The sequence below is a fragment of the Carassius gibelio genome, chromosome A4 (assembly GCF_023724105.1).
Source record: "Carassius gibelio isolate Cgi1373 ecotype wild population from Czech Republic chromosome A4, carGib1.2-hapl.c, whole genome shotgun sequence".
NCBI lineage: Eukaryota > Metazoa > Chordata > Actinopteri > Cypriniformes > Cyprinidae > Carassius > Carassius gibelio.
The window spans coordinates 3675895-3699263 of record NC_068374.1 but is presented as its reverse complement, the minus strand read 5'-3'; the positions used below and the strand labels follow the sequence as shown (position 1 = coordinate 3699263).

Below are 23369 nucleotides of genomic sequence, written 5' to 3'. Positions count from 1 at the left end.
TCACAGGCCCGGTCTCTGTGTTCAATCACGCTGCCCCACCATGGGTATGTCAGTTGGTTCTACTGGCACGGTCTCTCAGAGCCTGGTTAGTACTCCCCAGTCTGTCTCGGTGGCTCCTGCTCAATCAGACTCAACTATGTGATTCGGTTTGCCCTGCGTCCTCCCTATCGCCTTGTGTCTTCACCAAAGTCACGGAGACAATCCTTGTTCTTTTGAGGGTACGATGACTAGCTTAAACTCACAGATTCTCGCAATTAGCAGTGCACACTCAGCGACTTGGTGCTCAGACACCTTAGCCAGTTGGGTCTTTGGCTCAGCTGGGAAAAGAGCAAGCTTGTGCCAATGCAGAGGATCTCTTGGCATAGGATTTGGTCAGACAGACCTCACCCAGGAACATGCAGAGTTGGTGCTGAACTGCCTCAAGACTTTATCAGGCAGGATAGTGGTCCCACTGAAATTCTTTCAGAGGCTTCTGGGACATATGGCTGCAGCTGCTGCAGTAGTTCGCTCAGTCTGCTCCATATGAGACTGCTTCAGCTTTGCGGTACAGTCTATGCGGTACTCACCAAATCCAGATTACACTAATCTGTCGCAGAATCTTCATCCATTGGACAGATCCCTCATTCCTTTTAAGAGGTGTGCCCCTGGAACAGGTTTCCATGGATGATGTGATTTTCACAGATGCCTCAGCCACCAGTTGGGGAGCCCAAGTACAGTGGGCATGCAGTGTCAGGGGTATGGTTCGGTCCCCAACTGCGTTGGCATATCAATTGACTCGAGTTGCTGGCAGTACACCTTGCCCTAAGCCACCTCAAAGAGGGCGCCTTTAGGGGAAGTAGGTTCTGATCCGTATGGACAACCCTGTGTCTGTTACATATATCAACCGGTAAAGCAGTTTATGTTCCCATTGCATGTCCACATAAAAAATAATACACATAAAAAACTTGAACATTAGAAACGCTGTACATACCAGATCCATCGTAATAACGGGTCATAAACACATCCACAGCTGTAAATCCCAGTTTAGTTAGAAAGGTAAGCGTCCACTGAACGACATCTCATGAAGCATGTTTAGTCCAACGAAGCAATAAAGTTGTAATATGGATCATAATTCCTTTGTTTATGTTTCAGTTCTCCAGCGACAGAAATGTGTGTGTCCGTTATGGAATAACTCACGGTCAGAAACTGCATCTTTGAAGTAAAAAAACGGCATGGTTTTGCAGCGTACAGTGTCACAAACAGAATGAGACGATCCACCGGAAAAAATAATGAATGAAAGATAGGCGAAATATAGTATATTTGAATTTTGGTGCTCCCTCGTGACGCGCTCTGACGCACCTGTCAGCTGATGGAGGCGGAACTTATAGCGATCACCTTTTTCTTTGTTTCTTTTATTTTTCAACAGTTTTTATATATGTGAGAGTGTTTTATGTTGAATGTGAATGTATCTGAAGTGGCCCTCAGCACATCAGCACTTATTTGCATCATAATTCATTGTAAATGCTGCATTTCTAGCAATCTCAGGATTTTCTGTAATTGGCAAACAAAGTTAAATCTTTTTTTTTTCTTATTATTCTTATATTTCTTACTCAAATTATTCTTATTGCATTTTTTTAGTGCTCAAATAAATCACTTATATGATGTCTAAGTGGCTTTCAACCCATTACTTTTCTAGATTGCTCCAGGAATCATTTCATGTATTTTATATAAATATAAAAATAAATAAAAATATTTAAGTGTGGTAAAAAAAAAAAAAAATTCAAGGCACTTCAGTGTATATAACTTAATATTTTTGAGCATTATCAAATCTGGTTGATAAAAAGTAAAGCCCAACGTGTCTTCTTTCCAAAGACACCAAAATTATGTCTGTAACACACTGAAGTAGGAAATTGATACAATTATTAGGTTTATTAGGTTAGGTTATAAGTTAGGTAGAGCACTTTCATCTGTGAGTCCCATAATGGGGGGAGCTGGCTAACAGGTTAAGAGTGAATCTGTGCATATTTGAAAATAAAAACATTAATTGAAACATTTACAGTAAAATTACAACAATAATATTTATGGCTCTCTAAATATCTTTGCTTACAATCTTAAAAAAATAACTTATTTTCATAATGTATATAAAAATATAAAATGTATATTTTATAAAGCCAATGGTTCTTGATGCTTTAACATATTTAGAAATAATTCTCAATACAAATTTATCAAAATGTTTGGTGCATTTTTATTTTCCCAAACTGTGTTATAAGTGACCCCATAACACTGTTGGAGAGATTAGTTAATGTGGAACAGCTTTTACAGCAAACTTATCGGCCATTTTGGAAGTAACACCATATTTCATATACTTGCCAGAGCCATGTTAATATCAGACCCTAGCCAAGATGCTAGGGCTGTCATGGTTGGTAAAACCGTCATCTCTGCTTAGCACTATGTGGGTTGAGTTATGTGTGTCTCTCGTCAGCACTGATCATTTCATGTGGGCGTCTCCATTAATTGTTGCCACAGCTGCCACTAATTACCTGCTCCCTACTTATTGCCCTTTCTTTTGTCTTTTTTTGTCAGATCATTGTTTGAAGCATCCTGTTGTATGCCTGGTTTCTCGTTCCTGTTTTCTTCCGTTTGTCTCTTTATTGGATTTTCTCACCACTGTAACCCGGTCCATTCCACATCGGATCGCTCATCTCAGTTCCTGTGTCACGCTCTCCTGCTTCCTCACCTCATCGTCACTTCCTGGATTACTGTGATATCAACTCTCTACATACTTGTTGTCCCTGCTGTTCATCTCTGTTCACTTGACTCCCCTAATAAATGTATTATCATTAACTTGCACTTGCTTCCTCACCATCATTGCCGTAATTAAGGGTGACCTGCACATGGCTGTTAGGTTCTATGCTGCTACCTTTGCAGTGGTGTCCGAAGTTATCTTTGAAAATGCAGCAGTTTTGCAGTTTGTTTAGTAATTGTCTCAGGCCATTTCATTCGTGGAGCAATCCACATCTACAAATATCTGTATAAATATGAAAAAAATATGCCTGCAAATGGATTTCCCAACATATTTTGGGAAAAAACTACAAAAGCCATTTATTGTGGTAGGATTTTGTTAATTACTTTATGGAAACCCATTTACCTCAGTATCTCCAGCTGACAGTTCGGACTCTTCAGACCATCAGAAATAAGCTTCACCCCTGAATCCTGCAGATCATTGTTACTCAGATCCAACTCTCTCAGGACAGAGTTTGAGGATTGTAAAACTGATGACACACTCTCACAAGACTGAGCAGTAAGATTACATATGGGAAATCTGAACAAGGAGAACACAATAAATATGTAAAGAATACATTTCAACTGTTTAAAAAACAAAATCTTGCAAAATACGTATTTGAAACTCAAACCTCAATATCTCCAGCTTAGTGTTTGGACTCTTCAGACCTTCAGAAAGCAGTTTCACTCCAGAATCCTGGAGGTCATTGTTACTCAGGTCCAGCACATTTAGATGGGAATTTGAGGATTGTAGAGCTGAAGACAAACTTTCACAGGACTGAGAAGTGAGATTACATCCACATAGCCTGTGTAAAGTACAAAACACACAGCTATATATTTTTTGTTAATAATTACTGTTTAATTAGACTTTATTTTCTAACATTTTATAATAATTATACAAATTAATTAACAAAGCACTTGTATTTCATTTTGAAATTGTAAAATTTAATTAATAGTTTATAAACTTTAGTTAATACATAAATGGACTATACCAGTGATCCTCAAATCTGGCTAGCGGGATCCACTTTCCTACAAAGTTTAGCTCTAACCCTAATCAAACACGCATGAGTTGATGCTAATCAGTGTCTTCAGGATCATTAGAAAATCACAGGCAGGTGTGTTTAATTAGAGTCGGAGCTAAACTCTGCAGGAAACTGGATCGCGCGAGCCAGATTTGAGGATCACTGGACTATACCCTCCGTCCTCAAATCTTGCCCTGGAGGTCCAATGCACTGCAGAGTTTAGCTCCAACCCTGATTAAAGTCACCTGTCTGCAATTTTCAAATGATCCCAAAGACATTGATTAGCATGCTCAGGTGTGTCTGAGGATCCCTGGACTATACAAATAGTGAGTTCATCATTTGTCACTGTAATTAACAAAGTGTTGCTTTTTAACCCTCTGAGGTCTAAGGGTATTTTTGGGGCCTGGAGAAGTTTTGTCATGCCCTTACATTTGTGCTTTTTCATAATCTAAATGGCTAAAGTCTAATCTCACTGTAATCAACACAAACTGGGCTATAATCATATGTGAGCAGCATTTATGTACATGATTATGTTTTTGAGAAAAAAAATGTTATGCGTGGTTAGTGAAAAGCTAAAAAAATTAAATCACTAGAATAAGGCCATAAAACACATACAGAACATTGGTTTTCAGGACTTTCGAGAACTGGAGCTGGAGCTTCTAAGACACTTTTTGTTGGTAAAAGTCATAAAGTGAGTAGGCGTCAACTATAATGAATATCATTGTGATTTACACCTGAGAAGACACAAAGGCCTGCATAATGAGCTGCATAATAAATCCATATAATTTTATGTTTGTAGTTTATTTAGAATATATTTAATTATCCCACAACATAATTTAATATTCACTTGTGAGTGCAGATAAAAAGTTTAATACATGTATTGTTATTATTATCCTTATCATTATTATTATTATTAATGATGAAATGAGGAATAGTTTTCAGGTTTTTTGGGGGATAAATTGAAAGAACAGCATTGTTTGTTACATTTGTTACATTTACATTTATTTATTACATTTATATTATTTACATCAAGCTTTTGAATGGTATAGTATCAGAATCAGAATGAGCTTTATTGCCAGGTATGTTTACACATACGAGGAATTTGTTTTTCTTTTTTCTTTTTGAAGTATATAAATATTTTTTTAAGTGGTAACGTTAAGGTTTGGAGATAGACCTCACATACTTCTAAACATTTTAAGCAACTTTGTTGTATTTTGTGTCATAGCTCCTGAACCAAACATGATAACACACGTCTACCCCCATGTTGTGATGGTCAAGGATTACATTGATATAATATGCAAAAACATAAACCGTTCAGGTGAAGAGTTAATGGTGAAATCAGCAATCTGAGAAGGAAATCAAGTCTCTGAGCGTCACAGTATCAAATAAATTTACAAAAGTCCATATTATGGTTATAATTTTTTTTCTTTCTTTGATAATTAACTAATATTTTGCCTGCATGCAGGCGTGCACACACAGGTGCATTGCTTATATTTGATGTAACGGGTGGAATGATATTTATGTGTAGGGTGTGGTGCTGACTGGACAAGCAGTTCTCATAACCAAGACTATTTTGACTTGGTCCTGTATACACACCAGATAATGTGAGCGGAAAGGAAAATTAACAATTTCCTCTCCCTGCTCCGAGCACTGGTTCACCATTTCCCATGCTGCTCCACTCTGCTCCACTCCCCACTCACTGATATCAGAAACACCACTCTGGGTCTAAAGTATTTCAGTATGTTTGAAATACCACAGTTCAACTTATGTTCATTATATATATATATATATATATATATATATATATATATATATATATATATATATATATATATATATATATATAAATAAAACAAGGACAGTTTCAAAGTGGCTTATCAGAACACTAGTGTACAAATTTCATTTGTGATGACATGTTTTTGTCAGTTATTTTACCTATGGATCGATGCATTTCTTCTACAGATTTCTGCTTATTCAAAATCAGATACAGATAAAGTAGCAATGTAAGATTGCATTTGTTTGAATGCATTATTGAGAGAGTGATTGCGTGTGAATAATTAAGTGTTGTGTTAGCCTACTTATTTAAATCATGCTTTCACCTGACAATATTCAGTATTTAGAGGGATCAAACATCCTTGAAAACTATAACTTCCAGCTCATGTCCATATACCCGTCATACCCTTCAAATTCATTCTGATTTGAGAGATCCTCATCTATCAAGCTGTCTAAATGTTTAATATGATTTCTTGCTAAATATCCAGTTAGATTATGGGGTGTTGTCCTGAATTGTGCTCGTGGTGGAGCACTCTTAGAGCAAGTGAAAACCACAAAGCTCAGACTCGCTCCAGTTAAAATCATACCGCTCCATTCCGTGCTTCACTCCTACTACACTCTGCTCCACTTACATACTCTGGTACACACTGAGCAATGTAGCCAATCATGCTACCACTAATTGACAGCTATAGTGATTATATTAAAGGGAGTGCTCTTTGCTTGTTTTCTGTATTTAATCTATTCACAGTTTTGTCTACCTCATGTAGTACATGATGTAAAGTAGGAAGATGGTGCCAGTGTGTATGGCCTGCCATCTGCTGCCTGTTGTGCTTACATGTCTGTTCGTTTTAATGTGTTTTATGTTAGCCATTTTACATACATTTTGACCTACGATTGTCAAACACTGCTTGGCATTAAAGACATCACTGAAGAGCTATTCTGTGATGTTAAGCATGGTGCACAGTTTGCTTCTCCTCTGGCAGCTATATCTGACATATACTATAGATATCTGCACCGGCTGCCTGTTCCTCCGGGAAGGAAGCATCATAAAAGACGGGGAAGGCGCTGAGGTTTTGTGGTCAATTTCAAGCTTCTTCTATCCGAGTCGGATTTTCTACCCCACGTTGGCCTTGGCAACTACATGGCAGGGTACGGCCACTTCATTGCGGGGCGCGCTGGATGCTGTATGCATGGAATATACCGATTGCTGAGGATCTGCTGGATAAACCGCCAAGGAGTCGATCACTGCATCTGCACCGAGGTGGCATTTGTACAAGTCACCTCCGTTCACTATTCCGGGCTTCAGTACAGATCACTGAGCCCTAAGAGATTAGGATGTCATTGATTAACGCCTGGTCAGTGTCAAACAAGACGATTATCATCAATTAATTTAATTCATGCACACTTGACTTTTCGTTTATCTGGGAAACTTGGCTTACCCCAGGGGACCTGAGCCCTTTTTCTGAATTGGTATCATCTGATTGCAAATACTTAAACTCTCCTGACTTTGGGGGTCAATGTGGTGGACTGGCTTCTATTTTTAAACAAAACTATTGTTAACAAATGGGCATCTCAGTCATTTATCATAAACGTAAACCACATAAGGACTTTATTAAATTTTCCACATTTTTAGGTGGAATCATCCCCAATTTTGATAGACTTTTAATCCTTGGTGATTTTAATATACATGTGTGTTGCCCAGCTAATCTATAAGCCAGAGAATGTTTGAGCCTGACTGACTTTAGATTTGGCACAGCTTGTGAATGTTCCTACTAATACACATGGTCATTCCCTTGATTCAGCACTTCTCATGCTTTGTCACTACGTGATTTTGCAATAGAAGACCATGTTATCTCAGATCACAAGACTATTGCCTTCAGAGTCCCTACAAATGAGCCTTGGCCCAGAGAAAACACCTGTGCTTCTGGATCATGTTTAGATATAGCTTCTTTTTTGACCTATAGAGTTTTAGCCGGCAACGGTGAATGGCACTGGGGATTGTGTTTACCGAAAATGTTTTCTGGAAGTATTCCTGAGCCCATGTTGTGATTTCCATTACAGTAGTATTCCTGCATGTGATGCATTGCCATCTAAGGGGCCAGAAGATCATGGGCATCCAGTATGGTTTTCCAGTCTTGACCCTTACACACAGAGATTGTTCCAGATTATAACTTCAAAGTCTTTGCGATTTTTCTCTGAGAAACTCCTTTCTGATATTGCTCCACTATTTTTCGCCGCAGCATTGGGGGAATTGGTGATCCTCTGCCCATCTTGACTTCTGAGAGACACTGCCACTCTGAGAGGCTCTTTTTATTCCCCAATCCTGTTTGCCAGTTGACCTAATAAGTTGCAAATTGGTCCTCCAGCTGTTCCTTATATGTACATTTAACTTTTCCGGCCTCTTATTGCTACTTGTCCCAACTTTTTTGGAATGTGTAGCTCTCATGAGCTAATATTTGGCATGGCATTTCAAAATGTCTCACTTTCAACATTTAATATGTTATCTATTCTATTGTGAATAAAATATACAGGTGCTGGTCATATAATTAGAATATTGTCAAAAAGTTGATTTAACTAACTCCATTCAAAAATTTAAACTTGTATATTTATTCATTACAAACAGATGGATACATTTCAAATGTTTATTTCTAGAGGTGCTCCGATCACGATCGGCCGATCGTTAATGCGCATCTCGTCAGTAAAGCCAGTTATCTAATCAGCAGTTAATTCCATCAGGTGCGTGATTTCACATAGAGCAGCTGTTACTACACAGAGCCGTTGTTAACTGAGAAGATGCGCCAAAAAACGCTGAAAATGAAGTGGATTTGCGCATCTTCTCTATTAACAACGGTTCTGTGTAGTAACAGCTGCTCTATGTGAAATCATGCACCTGATGGAATTAACCGCTGATTAGATAACCGGCTTTACATGACGAAATGCACATAACGATCGGCTGATCGTGATCGGAGCACCCATATTTATTTCTTTTAATTTTGATGTTTATGACTGCAGAAGAATGCAGACCCAAGAATGCAGAAGAGCTGAAGGCCTGGGCTCTCATAACACCTGAGCAGTGCCACAGACTGATCGACTCCATGCCACGCTGCATTGCTGCAGTAATTCAGGCAAAAGGAGCCACAACTAAGAATTGAGTGCTGTACATGATCATACTTTTCATGTTCATACTTTTTAGTTGGCCAAGATTTCTAAAAATCCTTTCTTTATATTGGTCTTAAGTTATATTCAAATTTTCTGAGATACTGAATTTGGGATTTTCCTTAGTTGTCAGTTTTAATCATCAAAATTAAAAGAAATAAACATACGAAATATATCAGTCTGTCTGTAATGAATGAATATAATATACAAGTTTCACTTTTTGAATGATTTAAGTAATACAAACTATTTTAATTATTTTAATACTATCTCTGCTAATATTTTAAACTCTCTGGCTCCTAAAAAAAGCTAAGCAACACCAACCAAGTGCTGCATTGAAATGGCAATGGTTCCAGATGACATGAAGCACGTCATTGTACATTTCTTAAAAAGCCTAATTTAGATACGACAGTGCTGACTAATTTTAAGCCAGTCTCAAATCTCCCTTTTATGTCTAAAATTTTAGATAAAATTGTTTCACCAACTACAGAGCTCTCTGTTTAATAACAATATTTTAGAAGTGTTCCAATCGGCTTTTAGGAAAAACCATTGTATAGAAAGCGCACTGGTTAAAGTTCTGAATTATATTTTACTCACTCTTCATGCTAGATCTGAGGTGTTGGTGTTCTGAAGGCGTTTTTTTTTTTTTTTACAATTGACCACTCGTTTTGATTTCTCGTTTGGAGCACTAGGTAGGCATTTAGGGTAATGCTCTCAAATGGTTTCAATCCTGTTTTAACAATATAAGGTTCTCTAAATCATAATAGCATGAAACTCAAAATAATTTTTATTGCATAGGGAAGAGTGGGTTCAGTATCTCCAATTATTAGAAATTAGAAGACCAGTACCCTTCTAATTGTCTAATCTCCTTGTGGAGTCTTCTGAACGAATACAGGTCTCAGTTAAGTCCAAGATATTAAAGAGTAGACTGAGAAGCAAAGGCCAAAATTAAGTTTGTTGACAGCTTACTGACAATTCCAGAGACCCACAGAAATTGACAGAGGTGCAGCAGAAGATAGGATGCAGCTTAGCAATATTATGTTGCTGTCTTTTTTTTAAAGTGAAAGTCATGACATTTGCCAAGTATGGTAACCCATACTTGGAATTGGTGCTCTGCATTTAACCTATCCAAGTGCGCGCACACACACACAGCAATGAGTAGTGAACACACCATGAACACACAACCAGAACATTGGGCAGCTATATATCCAGCAACTGGGGGTTCAGTGCCTTGCTCAAGGGCACTTCAGCCATGGGTATTGAGGGTGGAAGAGAGCGCTGTTCATTCACTCCCTCCCACCTACAACTCCTGCCAGCACCGAGACTCAAACCAGTGACCTTCTGGTAACTAGTCTGGCTCTCTAACCATTAGGCCACAGCTGCCCCCATCTGTGTATGTTGTTATGCTCCTCAGCTGATATTCTGTTAAAATAAGCTATTTACCCATTATTTACCTTTAAGATATTTAAGCTTAATGTTAAGTGTTGTGATGGATGTATTTGAGTGGGTTTATGTTGTAAAATTAGTCTAGATATTTTATTTAAGTGCTAACTTAGTTGGCATATGCTACATAGCGTTACATTTAAAAAAATTAGCTTTCAGTACAAAACAAATGTTTATTAACTAGCGTGTTTTTGTTGGTAACATATTCCCCATTGACACATTCTGCTCATCTGATTTCAGAGTGTCCAAACACTGCAGCTGACTTCAGATCCACCGGAGACTGTCTTGGAAGAGAAATGGTGTATTTTAATTTGTTATTATATCATAATATTCAAAGTGCAATGCAAATTTGTTTTGTTTATGTCAGTGTTTTTATTTTAATTAAAATAAATCTAGAATGCATTTTGTTTTATGATGTGATTTCATGTATATGTTTTAATGTGAATATATATTTAAAGTTTTTAGCTCAGACAGCAAATGTTGATGACCAGAAATGCTGGTCATCAATCAGGTAACTTGAACACAGTTTTTGAATACCTTTTATTCAGTTACTAAATCACTTTGACTAGCTTTGTTTTTTTTTGTTTATTCAAAAATTTAATAAAGTTTATTTATCAAAGTTTAGGAGAAACATTTCAAGATAATCCAAACAATTAGCATCAGAGAAAGTCTATACATCACCCGCTTTCCTTACCTCCATTCTCAAATGACAGCAGGCCAAATACGCTTATTTTGTATATTATATATACTGTCACGGGGTGAAGAACCACTCGACAAGAGGTACGTGAAATCAAAAGCCCCGGAGGGTGGGTTTATTGAAAAGTGAAGGGTGCCTGGTGAAGTGTCCTGATCTGCTTTCCGCTGGTTGGTGCTCCCCGTGTGCTCTCCGTGCTCCTCTGTGCCAATCAAGGGGAAAGTGGGTGTCCAGACGTGCTCCAAAGGGTGTGGGCTGTCGGTCACTCGCTGCTTTCTGTGGGGATAGGAGAGAGGGGTTAGTCCAGCTTTGCGTTCTGTTTGAGAACCCCTTCTCAGTGCAACATGTGCTGCTTTTCAATGTGCTGGCTGATGGGGAGCAGCTGTGACCGATCAGCCGGTGACGAGGACGTGCAGGTGTTTTGGTTTGGTTTCCAGGGCGACGCTGATTCCTCTGGGAGTGCTCGTCACATCCCCCCCCCCCCTAAGCGTCGTTCTGGTCCTGCGAAGACATGTAGAAAGTAGGGGTGAGATTAGGGGAGGGTGGGGAATGACCCCTGACAGACCTGCATAAGCTGTCCAGATCCGGGAGAGGCCATCGGCGTTCGCGTTGGCGGCCCCAGCTCGATGGCGGACTTCGAAGTGGAAGTCCTGGAGCGCTAGGAACCAGCGAGTCACCCTGGCGTTGGTGTCCTTGGCGCGGGCCATCCACTGTAGGGGCGCGTGGTCGGTTACCAGGGTGAACTTGCGGCCCAGGAGGTAGTACCGGAGCTCCAGGACTGCCCACCTGATGGCCAGGGCTTCCTTCTCCACAGCGGCGTATTTCCTCTTGGCGGGGGACAGCTTCCTGCTGATGTAGATGATCGGATGCTCCTCACCTTCCTGAATTTGGGAGAGGACCGCTCCTAGTCCTGTGTCGGAAGCATCCGTCTGCAGCAGGAAGGGGCAGCTAAAGTCCGGGGCGCGGAGTACCGGCGAGGACGTGAGTGCTGCTTTCACTTGGGAGAAGGCTTCTTCCGCCGACGGGGTCCAGCATACTTTCTCCGGCTGCCCCTTCCTGGTCAGGTCTGTCAGGGGGGCGGCTAAAGAGGAGAAGTTGGGGATAAAACAACGATAATAACCCGCCAACCCCAAGAAGGCTCGTACCTGGGTCTTTGTCTCCGGTCTTGGTGCGGCGTGGATGGCCTCAACTTTCTTGTCTTGCGGCCGGATGAGTCCTCGGCCGACTTGATAGCCCAGGTACTTGGCCTCAGAGAGGGCTAGGTGGCATTTTCGGGGGTTGGCGGTAAGTCCAGCCCGCCGGAGCTCCGAGAGCACCCTCCGCAGACGATCCAGATGTTCGTCCCACGCCTCGGAGTGGACCACGACGTCATCCAGGTAGGCGGCCGCGTAAGCTTGGTGAGGCCGCAGGAGGATGTCCATCATCCGCTGGAACGTCGCGGGGGCCCCATGTAGGCCGAAGGGAAGGGTCCGGTACTGCCAGTGGCCACTGGGGGTGGAGAAGGTGGTTTTCGGCTTGGCGGCCTCGGAGAGCGGTACCTGCCAATAGCCCTTGGTTAGGTCTAGGGTGCTGATATACCGGGCCCTTCCTAGCCGGTCCAGCAGTTCGTCCACCCGAGGCATGGGGTACCCGTCGAATTCGGAGACTTCGTTCAGGCGGCGGAAGTCGTTACAAAAGCGGAGGGTGCCATCCGGCTTTGGGACCATCACAATGGGGCTGGACCACGGACTCCGGGATGGTTCTATTACCCCCAACTTTAGCATCTGTTGGACCTCTTCCTCAATAGCCTGCCGACGAGCCTCCGGGACTCGGTAGGGCCGTTGCCTAACGACGACTCCTGGGGGCGTCCGGATATGGTGTTGAAGCACGTTGGTCTGCCCGGGCTGAGAGGAGAACACATCCTGGAACTGACTGACCAGGTGCTGCAGCTCCGTCTTCTGGGCAGCCGAAAGGTGGGGGTTGATATCCACAACCACGGGCTCGGTGAGGCTTAGGGCAGCTACTTGGTCCCGGGTCCCCACCCATTTCTTTAGGAGGTTGACGTGGTAGAGTTGCTCCGCCTGCCGTCGTCCCGGCTGTCTCAGGCGGTAAGTGACCGGTCCAACCCTCTCGACGACCGAGTAGGGCCCCTTCCAGGAGGCCAGAAATTTGCAGGCGGAGCTGGGGACCAGGACCATGACGCGGTCTCCCGGTTGGAACTCCCGTGGCTGGGCTGTCCGGTCATAATGACGTTGCTGCGCTTGTTGGGCCCTGGTGAGGTGTTCCCGGACTAACGGCATCACTCGGTCGATCCGTTCCCTCATTTGCCGGACATGTTCGATGACGGTACGATGCGGGGCCGGCTGCTGCTCCCACGCTTCCCGGGCCACGTCCAAGAGGCCCCGGGGTTGACGGCCAAACAGGAGCTCGAAGGGGGTGAAGCCAGTTGAGGCCTGGGGAACTTCGCGGATCCCGAAGAGCACGTAGGGGATCATGAGGTCCCAATCCCGCTTGTCCTCCGCCGCCACACGTCTGAGCATTTGCTTGAGGGTCTGGTTAAATCTCTCTACGAGGCCATCAGTCTGGGGGTGATAAACAGTGGTCCTCAACTGCTTCACCCGCAGCAGCCGGCAGAGGTCAGCCATTAGCCGGGACATAAAGGGGGTTCCCTGGTCAGTCAGGATCTCTGAGGGGAGGCCGACTCGGCTGGCCAGCAGAAACAGCTCCTGGGCGATGGACTTTGCGGTGGCCTTCCGCAGGGGGACTGCTTCTGGGTACCGGGTGGCATAGTCGACGATGACCAGGATGTGCTCATGCCCTCGGGCAGACTTCGGCAACGGCCCCACTATGTCCATTCCAATCCGCTCGAAGGGCACCTCGATGATAGGCAGCGGGATGAGCGGGCTGGGGGGAGGAGTCCGGGGCGACGTGGCCTGACAGGTCGGGCAGGCCTGGCAGAACCGCTTTACCTCGGCGTCCAGGCCCGGCCAATGGAAACGGTCGCGGATGCGTTGGGCAGTATTGGCTGCCGCGAGGTGTCCTGCCATGGGGTGGGAATGGGCCAGCTCCAGAATGGTCTCGGTCTTGGCACGAGGCACAACTAGTAACTTTTTCTCCTCCCCCCTACGCTGGGCGACACAATACAGCAGGCCATTCTCTACGACAAAATGTGGGAGAGGGTGGGGCCGGGGGAGGACGTCCTCTCCATCCACGACTCGCACCTGGCTCCAACAGTGCTTGAGTCGGTCGTCCTCCCGCTGTTCCTTGGCGAAAGAGCCCCCTCCAGCGGCCTGTTGGTAGACATCATAAAACAGATTAGTAGATTGGGAGGGGGCCTCACCTTCTCTCCCACTGTCGGAGACGAGCAGGGCCGGTCGGCGGCGGGGTCCAGGCGGCCGCCTCGGTCTTCGACGGTTCCCCTTGGGGCTGGCAGGCTGGGTAGCGGCGGACAGCAGCTTCTCGAAGCCGGGCCAATCCCTTCCAAGCAGTACGGCCACCGGCAGGTCCTTCACCAGGCCTACCTCCACTGGCCAGGTGCCTTGGGGGGACGAAATGACCATCTCACGGGCCGGTACTTGACGAGTGTCTCCGTGCACACAGGTAATCGGTAGGAAGTTTTTCCGGCCGCTTCGCGGGGCGCACAGCCGCGCCTGGATGAGGGTGACCGCACTGCCTGAGTCCAACAGGGCCCGGAACCGTCTTCCATCCACCTTCACATCTGCTTCGGGGGCTCCCGCCGGCACCCGTTGGTGAAGGATGCAGCCTGCCAGCCAGGCTCGCGGAGGCGACGGTGGTTCGGCACTTGGCATGGGCTCATCTCGCGGTGGGGGAACCGTCGGCCTGCTGACGGGTCGCGCGGTGCCTTCAAGCGGGCGTCGCTCCTGGACCACCCTCCGGGGGAATGGCGGCAGCCAGTCCCCTGCCCCGCTGGGATGAACGGCATCCGCCAGCTCGATCGCCTCCACTAGTTCCCGGACGTCACGTGGGTCCCTCATGCCGACGGCCTGTCGGTGGGCGCGAGGTAGTGCGCGCAGGAGGCGATCGACCACCACTCGTTCCGCTACCTGTGTTGGTGTGGGGTTTCCTGCCAACAGCCAGTGCTGGGCGAGGCGGCTGAGTTCGGCTGCCTGGGCACGGGCTGGCACCCGGGGCTTGTATTCCCACTCGTGGAACTGCTGGGCGGCACTTACAGGGGAGAGGCCCAGCCTCGCCAGGATCTCTCGCTTCACTTCGACATAACTGTCGGCACTCGTCAGGGGGAGCGAGAAGTAAGCCCTCTGTGCTTCACCGGTGAGTAGGGGTGCCAGCGCACGTGCCCACTCGTCCTCTGGCCATCCCTCTCGGTGGGCAGTGTTTTCGAAGACCTGAAGGAAGGCTTCCACATCGTCATCGGCCGTCATCTTGGGCAACAGACGGGTGGCTTGTGCCCGAGGCTCAGGTAGCGGAACGCGCTGGGCCGCGGCCGCCCGGACGGCGGCGAGTTCATCCTCCGTCCTGCCCAGGCGAGTGGCGAGGTGTTCCGCTATTTGCTGCTGGCGGATGCTAACCTCAGCGAGGCGTTGTAAGACGTCCTCCATCGCGGGGCCGCGCGTGCCGCCTTCCGTGGTGCTGCTGACAGAAAGCAAAAAAAAATTAGGAGTTGGGGCGGTGACCTTGTCGGTGATTCCTCACTGTTCTGCCCGCATTCTCCACCACTGTCACGGGGTGAAGAACCACTCGACAAGAGGTACGTGAAATCAAAAGCCCCGGAGGGTGGGTTTATTGAAAAGTGAAGGGTGCCTGGTGAAGTGTCCTGATCTGCTTTCCGCTGGTTGGTGCTCCCCGTGTGCTCTCCGTGCTCCTCTGTGCCAATCAAGGGGAAAGTGGGTGTCCAGACGTGCTCCAAAGGGTGTGGGCTGTCGGTCACTCGCTGCTTTCTGTGAGGATAGGAGAGAGGGGTTAGTCCAGCTTTGCGTTCTGTTTGAGAACCCCTTCTCAGTGCAACATGTGCTGCTTTTCAATGTGCTGGCTGATGGGGAGCAGCTGTGACCGATCAGCCGGTGACGAGGACGTGCAGGTGTTTTGGTTTGGTTTCCAGGGCGACGCTGATTCCTCTGGGAGTGCTCGTCACAATACATATGTGACTTGTGAGTTGCTGTATAGTTCAGCTAACAAAATAACCGCCTGTTTTCATTATATTTGTATTATCCTGTGTTTAAACATTGAAAATTTTACAATGTATTTATAGAAAGTGTGTTTTATTATACTTTTACAAGATCCTCTGTTCCCAGACCCAACCATTCACCTGAAGGACTGTGAAAATATAAACCCTTTGAATTTATTAAGAGAGACAGGGTGTGAAGTACTTGAATTGGATGATCAGGGAATTGAATTTCTGAAAATCAGTATTAAAGCAGTATTAAAGTTTCTGAAGGACAGTACTATATTAACAGATATGATCTTTAAACAAAACATAAAAATTGACTTATCATACTGTTCAAATTGTACACCTCCAACTTTTAATGCATTGTGTTTCCTTCTGGAGCATCAGTGAACAATGTTTTCACCTTTTATAATATTTGTGTATGAGTTCTTCATTTTGCCTCAGAGTGAAAAGATACAGTAGGTAGACATCCAAAACGCCCCTTTAAAGACGCCGCGCCGTCTGTAAAGTGCATTTACAGCTTTTGACCGCTGAGTGGCGCTTTTAACCACAAGTTATCAAACAAGCGCATCAAAGCACATTTTCGCAAATAGACGTCAGTTTTGCCTCACTGATGTGTTACATTTGACTGCTTCAGTCACGGAAAATGAAAGAAAAACACTATAGTTTAAATATTTAAAATATTTAATATGCAATATTCACAGATGACACTTTGGTAACAGTAACAGTACATTTTGTCAGTTATTTTATCTAAACAGATTGATGAAGTTCTTCAAGATTTCAAAATCAGATAATGCAGTAGCACTGTAAGATTACATTCGTTTGAATGCATTATTGCTAAAGCGATTGCGTGCGAATGTGCTGTATATGTTTAACTCATGCCTTATCCTGAAAATAATCAGTAAAAGAAACAGACAAACTCTTATAGCCTGTAACATCCCGCTCGAGTATTGCAGTCATTGTAACCTTCTGATCAAGCTACATAGCTAAATATGTTTGACATGAATTCTTGCTGAATATGCAGTTATATTATGGGCTGTTGGCATGAATTGTACTCATGATGGAGTGCGCTTGGAGTGAGTGAAAACCACAATGCCCAGACTTAATATACTCTCCTCGCTCCAGTCAGAATCACTCTGCTCTACTCATACTCTGATCGGCAGCATGTCTCTGTCTCAGACGTGCCGGGAAGGTTGAACCCCGAGTGGAGTGTTGGTGGAATAAAATAAAAGATGAACACCGAGCAGAGCCAGATAACGAACAAAAGACTGACTTGTTCTCGAGTCAAGAACCATTTCTGTCAGACGCGTCCGATTCGTCAACCGAGGAGCTGGTGATACTGCGCATTTGTGATTCAGTGTGAAGCAGACTGACACACAGAGTGTCTGAACTGAACTGATTCTTTTGGTGACTGATTCTGAACTTATTCTGTGCTAATGTTATGAGTGCGGGTAAACTGAAGGCTTGAATCAAGGGCAATCATCGCCAATGACGTCATTACGTTGAGCGCAAAAGAAACAATGAACCGTTTTCTTCAACCAGTTTATTGAATCGAACAGTCTGAAATAACTACTGGTGATCCGAAAACCGATGCAACCAGTTCTTGACTCGTGAAAGAGTCAATCTTTTGTTCATTATCTGGCTTGGCTTGGTGTTCATCTTCAGTTCTCTCTTCACAGCAGTTCAGTCAGTGTACTGTTTGAGTAAATGAATTACTCCGGGATATTGGTTTGTTTTAACTCAGAGGGAGTGTAAAAAAGTTAACAGCTTAAGTCATTTGTGGATTAATGCGTATTGGAGACGCGAACAGTTTAAAACGATTCAGATCGATTTGGTGAACTAGTTCAAAAATATCCGGTTAAATCGAATGATTTGTTCGCGAACCGGATATCAAAAACTGCTTCGTTTTGAACTCTCTCACAACAGACACGGAAGAGAAGACAATGCTGAATAAAGTCGTACAGAAAGTTTTGACAGATAATTTCTTGGGAAAAAAGACATTTGTCTGTACACTGATTAAGAAATTGTTGCATGTTTAGTGAAATGTGAGGCACTGCATAATTTCGTTCCCATTGTTTAGGCCTAATTAGCCTAAAACAAGAAACAAATAAATTAATCCTGCACGATTTTGCTAAATCTTTGAATCTCTAAAGAATGGATTGATAAATAAAATGTCATCACATATTGCTTTTAGTGCTGGGCGATAGCATATGGCCTAAACATTTTTTTTTTCAGATTTATGATTTAAAGTCCATGTTGCAGGTTAACCACCACTTTCAATGAACTAGTACTAGATCGATGTACTCCGAGTTCTGACGTCACACAGGACGTGAAACAACGACAGCCCCTACGGATAATACTGCCTACGGATGCAGTGTTTATGCAAGTGGTACACATTGAAAAAACTATTTTAGGTCAATGTAACATTGCAATAAAATAATCTAGCTACAATTCCTTGTGCTCAGAAAGTTTGCCGTAACTTGCTTGGAATGGTACAAAGTCATTAGTCGTGGTATGAAATAGTGATTACGAGCTCAAAAACCTGCCTGGAACGCAGCATCAGAACTATAGAGACTGACTGGGATGAAGAAGAGGTGGCAAAAAGCCAACATGTATGATGGCCCGCAGCCGTGTAATTTCGAACCAGCCAGACGTGAGAGGGCAAATGAGGAATTGCCAAGAACTGATGTCCGTCAAAGCCAATTGAATGCATGGTCCGAGTAGAATGAGTGGAGAGTTGGTGAAGTGAAGCCTTTTTTTGCACAGGCCTATCTAAAGGGTTAATGGTCCCACTTAGTGATAAACTGTAAAAATAACAAATTTGACCTCAACCACAAACAATCAAGAATGCATGATTATATGGTGTCATGGCTTTGCAATAAAAAAATGTTGTTATAATGGAAGTCAATGGGGCAAAAACAGCCACGAACAGTAACTGAGGGGGAAAAAATTTTAATCTAATGCTGCACAAAAACTAAAAATGCATCAAAGCCAATGTTGCTACTAATATTTGACATGCCCAAGACTCTTATAAAAAAAAATCCAGCCACAATTACTTTTATATTGAAAATAAGTAATTGTGTGTGTTTTTCCCCCAAATCAGTGACATCATTTATGAACTTGGCAATTAAAGAGTTAAAATGGATTTTAACTTGGATTTTTAAAAAAAGATTAGGAAGTGTTGATCAGGACTGAAGTTGATTAACAGATTTATGCAAAAAACAATTTTTGAGAAAAAATATGACTCAGACACATTTTTACAGCAGTTTAATTGAGTGGATGTTTTCATCCCGAACATAACGAAAGTGTAGTGTATTTGAACAATGCACAAGGGTTAATACACTACTTCTCTCAGATTCTGAGTTTGTTGCATTTATTTCTAAGGAAATACAGTAGGTTGACAAGCTAAATGGGCTTTAGTGCCGCGTCATTAACTGAATGTAGTTGCATGTTAAAATAATTCGCTTAACTACCGCCATGTGACGCAAAGGGACGAATTTTGAACTGACTGTAATAATAAAATGACGGTTTATAAACTAAGATGAAAGGACACATAAAACATCAATAGCATTATATTATAAAATTTTAACATCCTTAAAAACCATTATAAAATTTAATGTAAGAGTTAATTAAAAAAGTGGGATAGTCTTAGGCTATAGTAAAAATGTAAAAGAAAGTCTTACTGCATGCTATTGTCATCACTAGGTATATATATATATATAATATATATATATATATTAGTGCTGGGCAACGATTAAATATTTTAATCGCGATTAATCGCATGATTTTCTGCGATTAATCACGATTAATCGCAACATGCGCAAAATTCAATAATGAAATCAAAAGTAGTGTATTGTGTAATTTTATTCTTTCAAAGTTCTGCTGTATGAACAAAAGTGCAATACAATTTTGTTTGTCAAAGCTTTAAACAAATAAAGTGCTTTTTTACAACAGTTAAAAGTTAGTAGCAGTTAACATTTCTTGTAAATCTTAACTTAAACATTAATGTAATCAAATTAAATATAACATTAACGTATAAATAAAAAAATAATGTTTTATTAAATAAAACATTAAAGTTTTGTTTAGTTTGTAAAAAAAAAATATATAAAAATTATGTCCAGAACCTCAATCATAACATTTTAACTGGCCCCTTCCGAGCAACAACATCAATCTCCTTTAAGAGACTGAGAATCTCAGTCCAAAAAAAAATAAAATAATAATCTTTCAGTGATGCAGGTTGAGTGGACAAAATTAACTTCATTTATCCATTCTTCCAACTTTACATTTACTTACTCATCTGCACCTAGCCAGTTGCTAAGACACACAAGGTCATTCACATTTTCAGATCAGAATCAGAATCAGAATGAGCTTTATTGCCAGGTATATGTTTACACATACGAGGAATTTGTTTTCGTGACAGAAGCTCCGCAGTACAACAGAATGACAGCGACAGAACACAAAACACAGAATAAAAGAATAAAAAATACAAAAAAATACAAATAAGTAGATTTGTATTGAGATGATAAAGAGAGACATTTTGCTGAAACGTGCGCTAAACATTTTATTCCTGTTGCACAGCAGTGGGACATTTCAAATAAAGTCAGCACACTTAGCACAGATAGCGCAAGAAATATGATAGCTGCTGCGAGACATCTGCCTTTTGAACACGTCCTCTGCGACGCGCACAGTCTCCAGCGTTCTGTCATAGTATCTCTGCACAACAGCGCGTTTGACAAAGTCCTGGCCAAATGCAGAAAGGTTGCGGGCCATTTTAAGCACAGTGCAGTGAGTGCTGCAGAATTAGAACAAAACAAATTGAACTTAGAAAAAAGGAGTCGCTTATACAAGACATTCCAACCAGATGGAATTCGACTCTGGACATGATTTTCTGTTTTGCTGTAGCTCATCCGAAACAGCCAGTAGCCTACTGATAAACATCCCACCTCTCCTGTGACCCATGGTTTGTGTTGTATTCGGTTGTTTTATTACAGTCTAGCTATGTGTACTGAAACGCAGTGAGCAACGGACTTTCAAAATAAAAAGTACGTTAAAGCGCGATAAACTAATTGTCGGCGTTAATTAATTAAGGCGTTAACGCGATAAAAACGCGTTAACTTGCCCAGCCCTAATATATATATATATATATATATATATATATATATATATATATTATATATAAACACAAACTAGAATAAAAATATACAATGTTCCAATCCGTGTGTGTTCCTATATATACATGTTTAGACCAAGATGGCGGCGCGAACACATCGCGAGGCTCAGCGTCTCTCCAGTTTTTGCAATTTTGCAGTTTTATTCCTGCTCATCTCGGGTCTGTTCGTACTGAAAAGCTTTGCTTTAACATCATACACCCGACAGGAGCTTTTGGGTATCGGTAAGGACTTTACCAGCAGTTTTATCACCAATCTTCGACTCATCCCTGAGATCGCTAGAACACCCGAGGCTTCGCACTCTACCCGGCCGGGCGAAAGTGCTCGCAGGCGGCGTCGAGATCGTAAACAAAGGCGGGGGAAGCGCGGAGGTCTAAGAGCTAAGCTAAAGCTAACACCGCTCCGGCTCTCTTTACCCAGCATTTTCCTCGCTAATGTGCGGTCACTGGTGAACAAAATGGATGAGTTACGACTCCGCATCACCCACAGTAAGAGACTTCTGGACTGCAATGTCATGGTTTTCACAGAAACATGGCTACACAGCGACGTACCCAACAATGCTATTGAGCTAGCAGGACGCTACACGCTCCGGGCAGATAGAACAGCAGATGACTCCGGCAAGACAAGAGGTGGTGGATTGTGCATTTATGTCAACAAAGCTTGGTGTACGAACACTGTCATTGTTGGGAGACACTGCTCAGCTAACCTAGAGTTTCTCATGATTAAATGTAGACCTTTTTATCTGCCACGGGAGTTCACTTCCACCATAATAACCGCAGTCTATATTCCACCGGATGCTAATGCCAAGCTTGCTTTGAACGAACTTCATGCAGCCATTAGTAAACAACAGACTGCTCACCCGGAGGCTGCTTTTATTGTCGCGGGTGATTTTAATCACTGCAAATTAAAAACAGTACTCCCCAAATTTCACCAGCATGTTTCCTGCCACACCAGAGGAGACAAAACTTTGGATCATGTTTATACAAACATTAATGGAGCTTACATCGCGAGCCCCCTCCCCCACCTCGGACAGTCTGATCACCTTTCTTTGTTTCTCACCCCTAAGTATTCACCCCTCATCAACCGTGTGAAGCCTTCAGTGAGGACCATCAAAGTGTGGCCAACTGGAGCAGACTCTTTACTTCAAGACAGGTTTCAACACACTGACTGGAGTATGTTTGCTTCCCAGGCTGCCTGTGGCTCTCACACGGACATTGATATCTACACCTCCTCTGTACTGGATCACATCAACTCCACCATTGACAGTGTAACAACTGAAAAACAGATAAAAACATACCCTAATCAGAAGCCATGGATGAACAAGTAGGTGCGACTTCTGCTGAAAGCCCGCAACACTGCTTTCAGGTCAGACGACGCTCAGGCCTACAGTAAATCCAGGGCTAACCTGAAAAGGGGCATCAAAAAGGCGAAGTACTGCTACAAGTTGAAGGTAGAGGAACACTTTTCCAACTCTGACCCCCGACGCATGTGGCAGGGCATCCAGATCATCAGTGACTACAAGTCAAGCAACTCCACACCAACAGTCACGGACGTCTCCTTCCTTAACAAGCTAAATGACTTTTATGCTCGCTTCAACAGCGACAGCAAGGAGACGGCCACCAAAATCTCAGCCTCTTCAGACCACCAACCTCTCAAACTCACCTCCACAGATGTCCACACTGCACTGAGCCGGATCAACGCACGCAAGGCTGCTGGCCCTGATGGCATTCCTGGACGTGTGCTTAGGGCATGTGCAGAGCAGCTTGCAGGGGTCTTCACAGACATTTTCAACATGTCCCTCATCCAAGCAACTGTGCCTTCATGTTTTAAGTCCACATCCATTGTGCCAGTACCAAAACACTCCTCCCCAACGTGCCTCAATGACTATCGCCCCGTAGCACTCACACCCATCATTATGAAGTGCTTCGAGCGACTGGTCCTAGCACATCTCAAAGACTGCCTCCCACCCACACTGGACCCACACCAATTTGCCTACCGCAGAAATAGGAGCACAGAGGATGCAGTATGCACAGTGCTGCACTCTGCACTCAAACACCCGGACAATAACAACACGTATGTTAGGATGTTGTTTCTTGACTTCAGTTCAGCATTTAACACCGTCATTCCCTCCAAGCTGACCACAAAACTTGGAGACCTGGACATTAACGCCCCCCTCTGCAACTGGATTATGGACTTTCTGACCAACAGGCCTCAGCATGTTCGGTCAGGCCACA

General features: G+C 43.4%; 1 protein-coding gene across 2 annotated transcripts in view; it reads right to left on the bottom strand.

The window, feature by feature from the left end:
• The window catches only part of LOC127967162 (NACHT, LRR and PYD domains-containing protein 3), an 89679-nt gene that overhangs the window by 22177 nt on the left and 44133 nt on the right, over positions 1-23369 (bottom strand). The window contains exons 6-7 of one of the 2 annotated variants that reach the window (XM_052568305.1): positions 3393-3566; positions 3128-3301 (exon numbers count right to left, since the gene is read on the bottom strand). In XM_052568305.1, the coding sequence (XP_052424265.1) occupies positions 3128-3301; positions 3393-3566 (348 nt within the window). The remainder of the gene's footprint in view (positions 1-3127; positions 3302-3392; positions 3567-23369) is intronic. The other variant, XM_052568306.1, reaches the window with a different exon arrangement.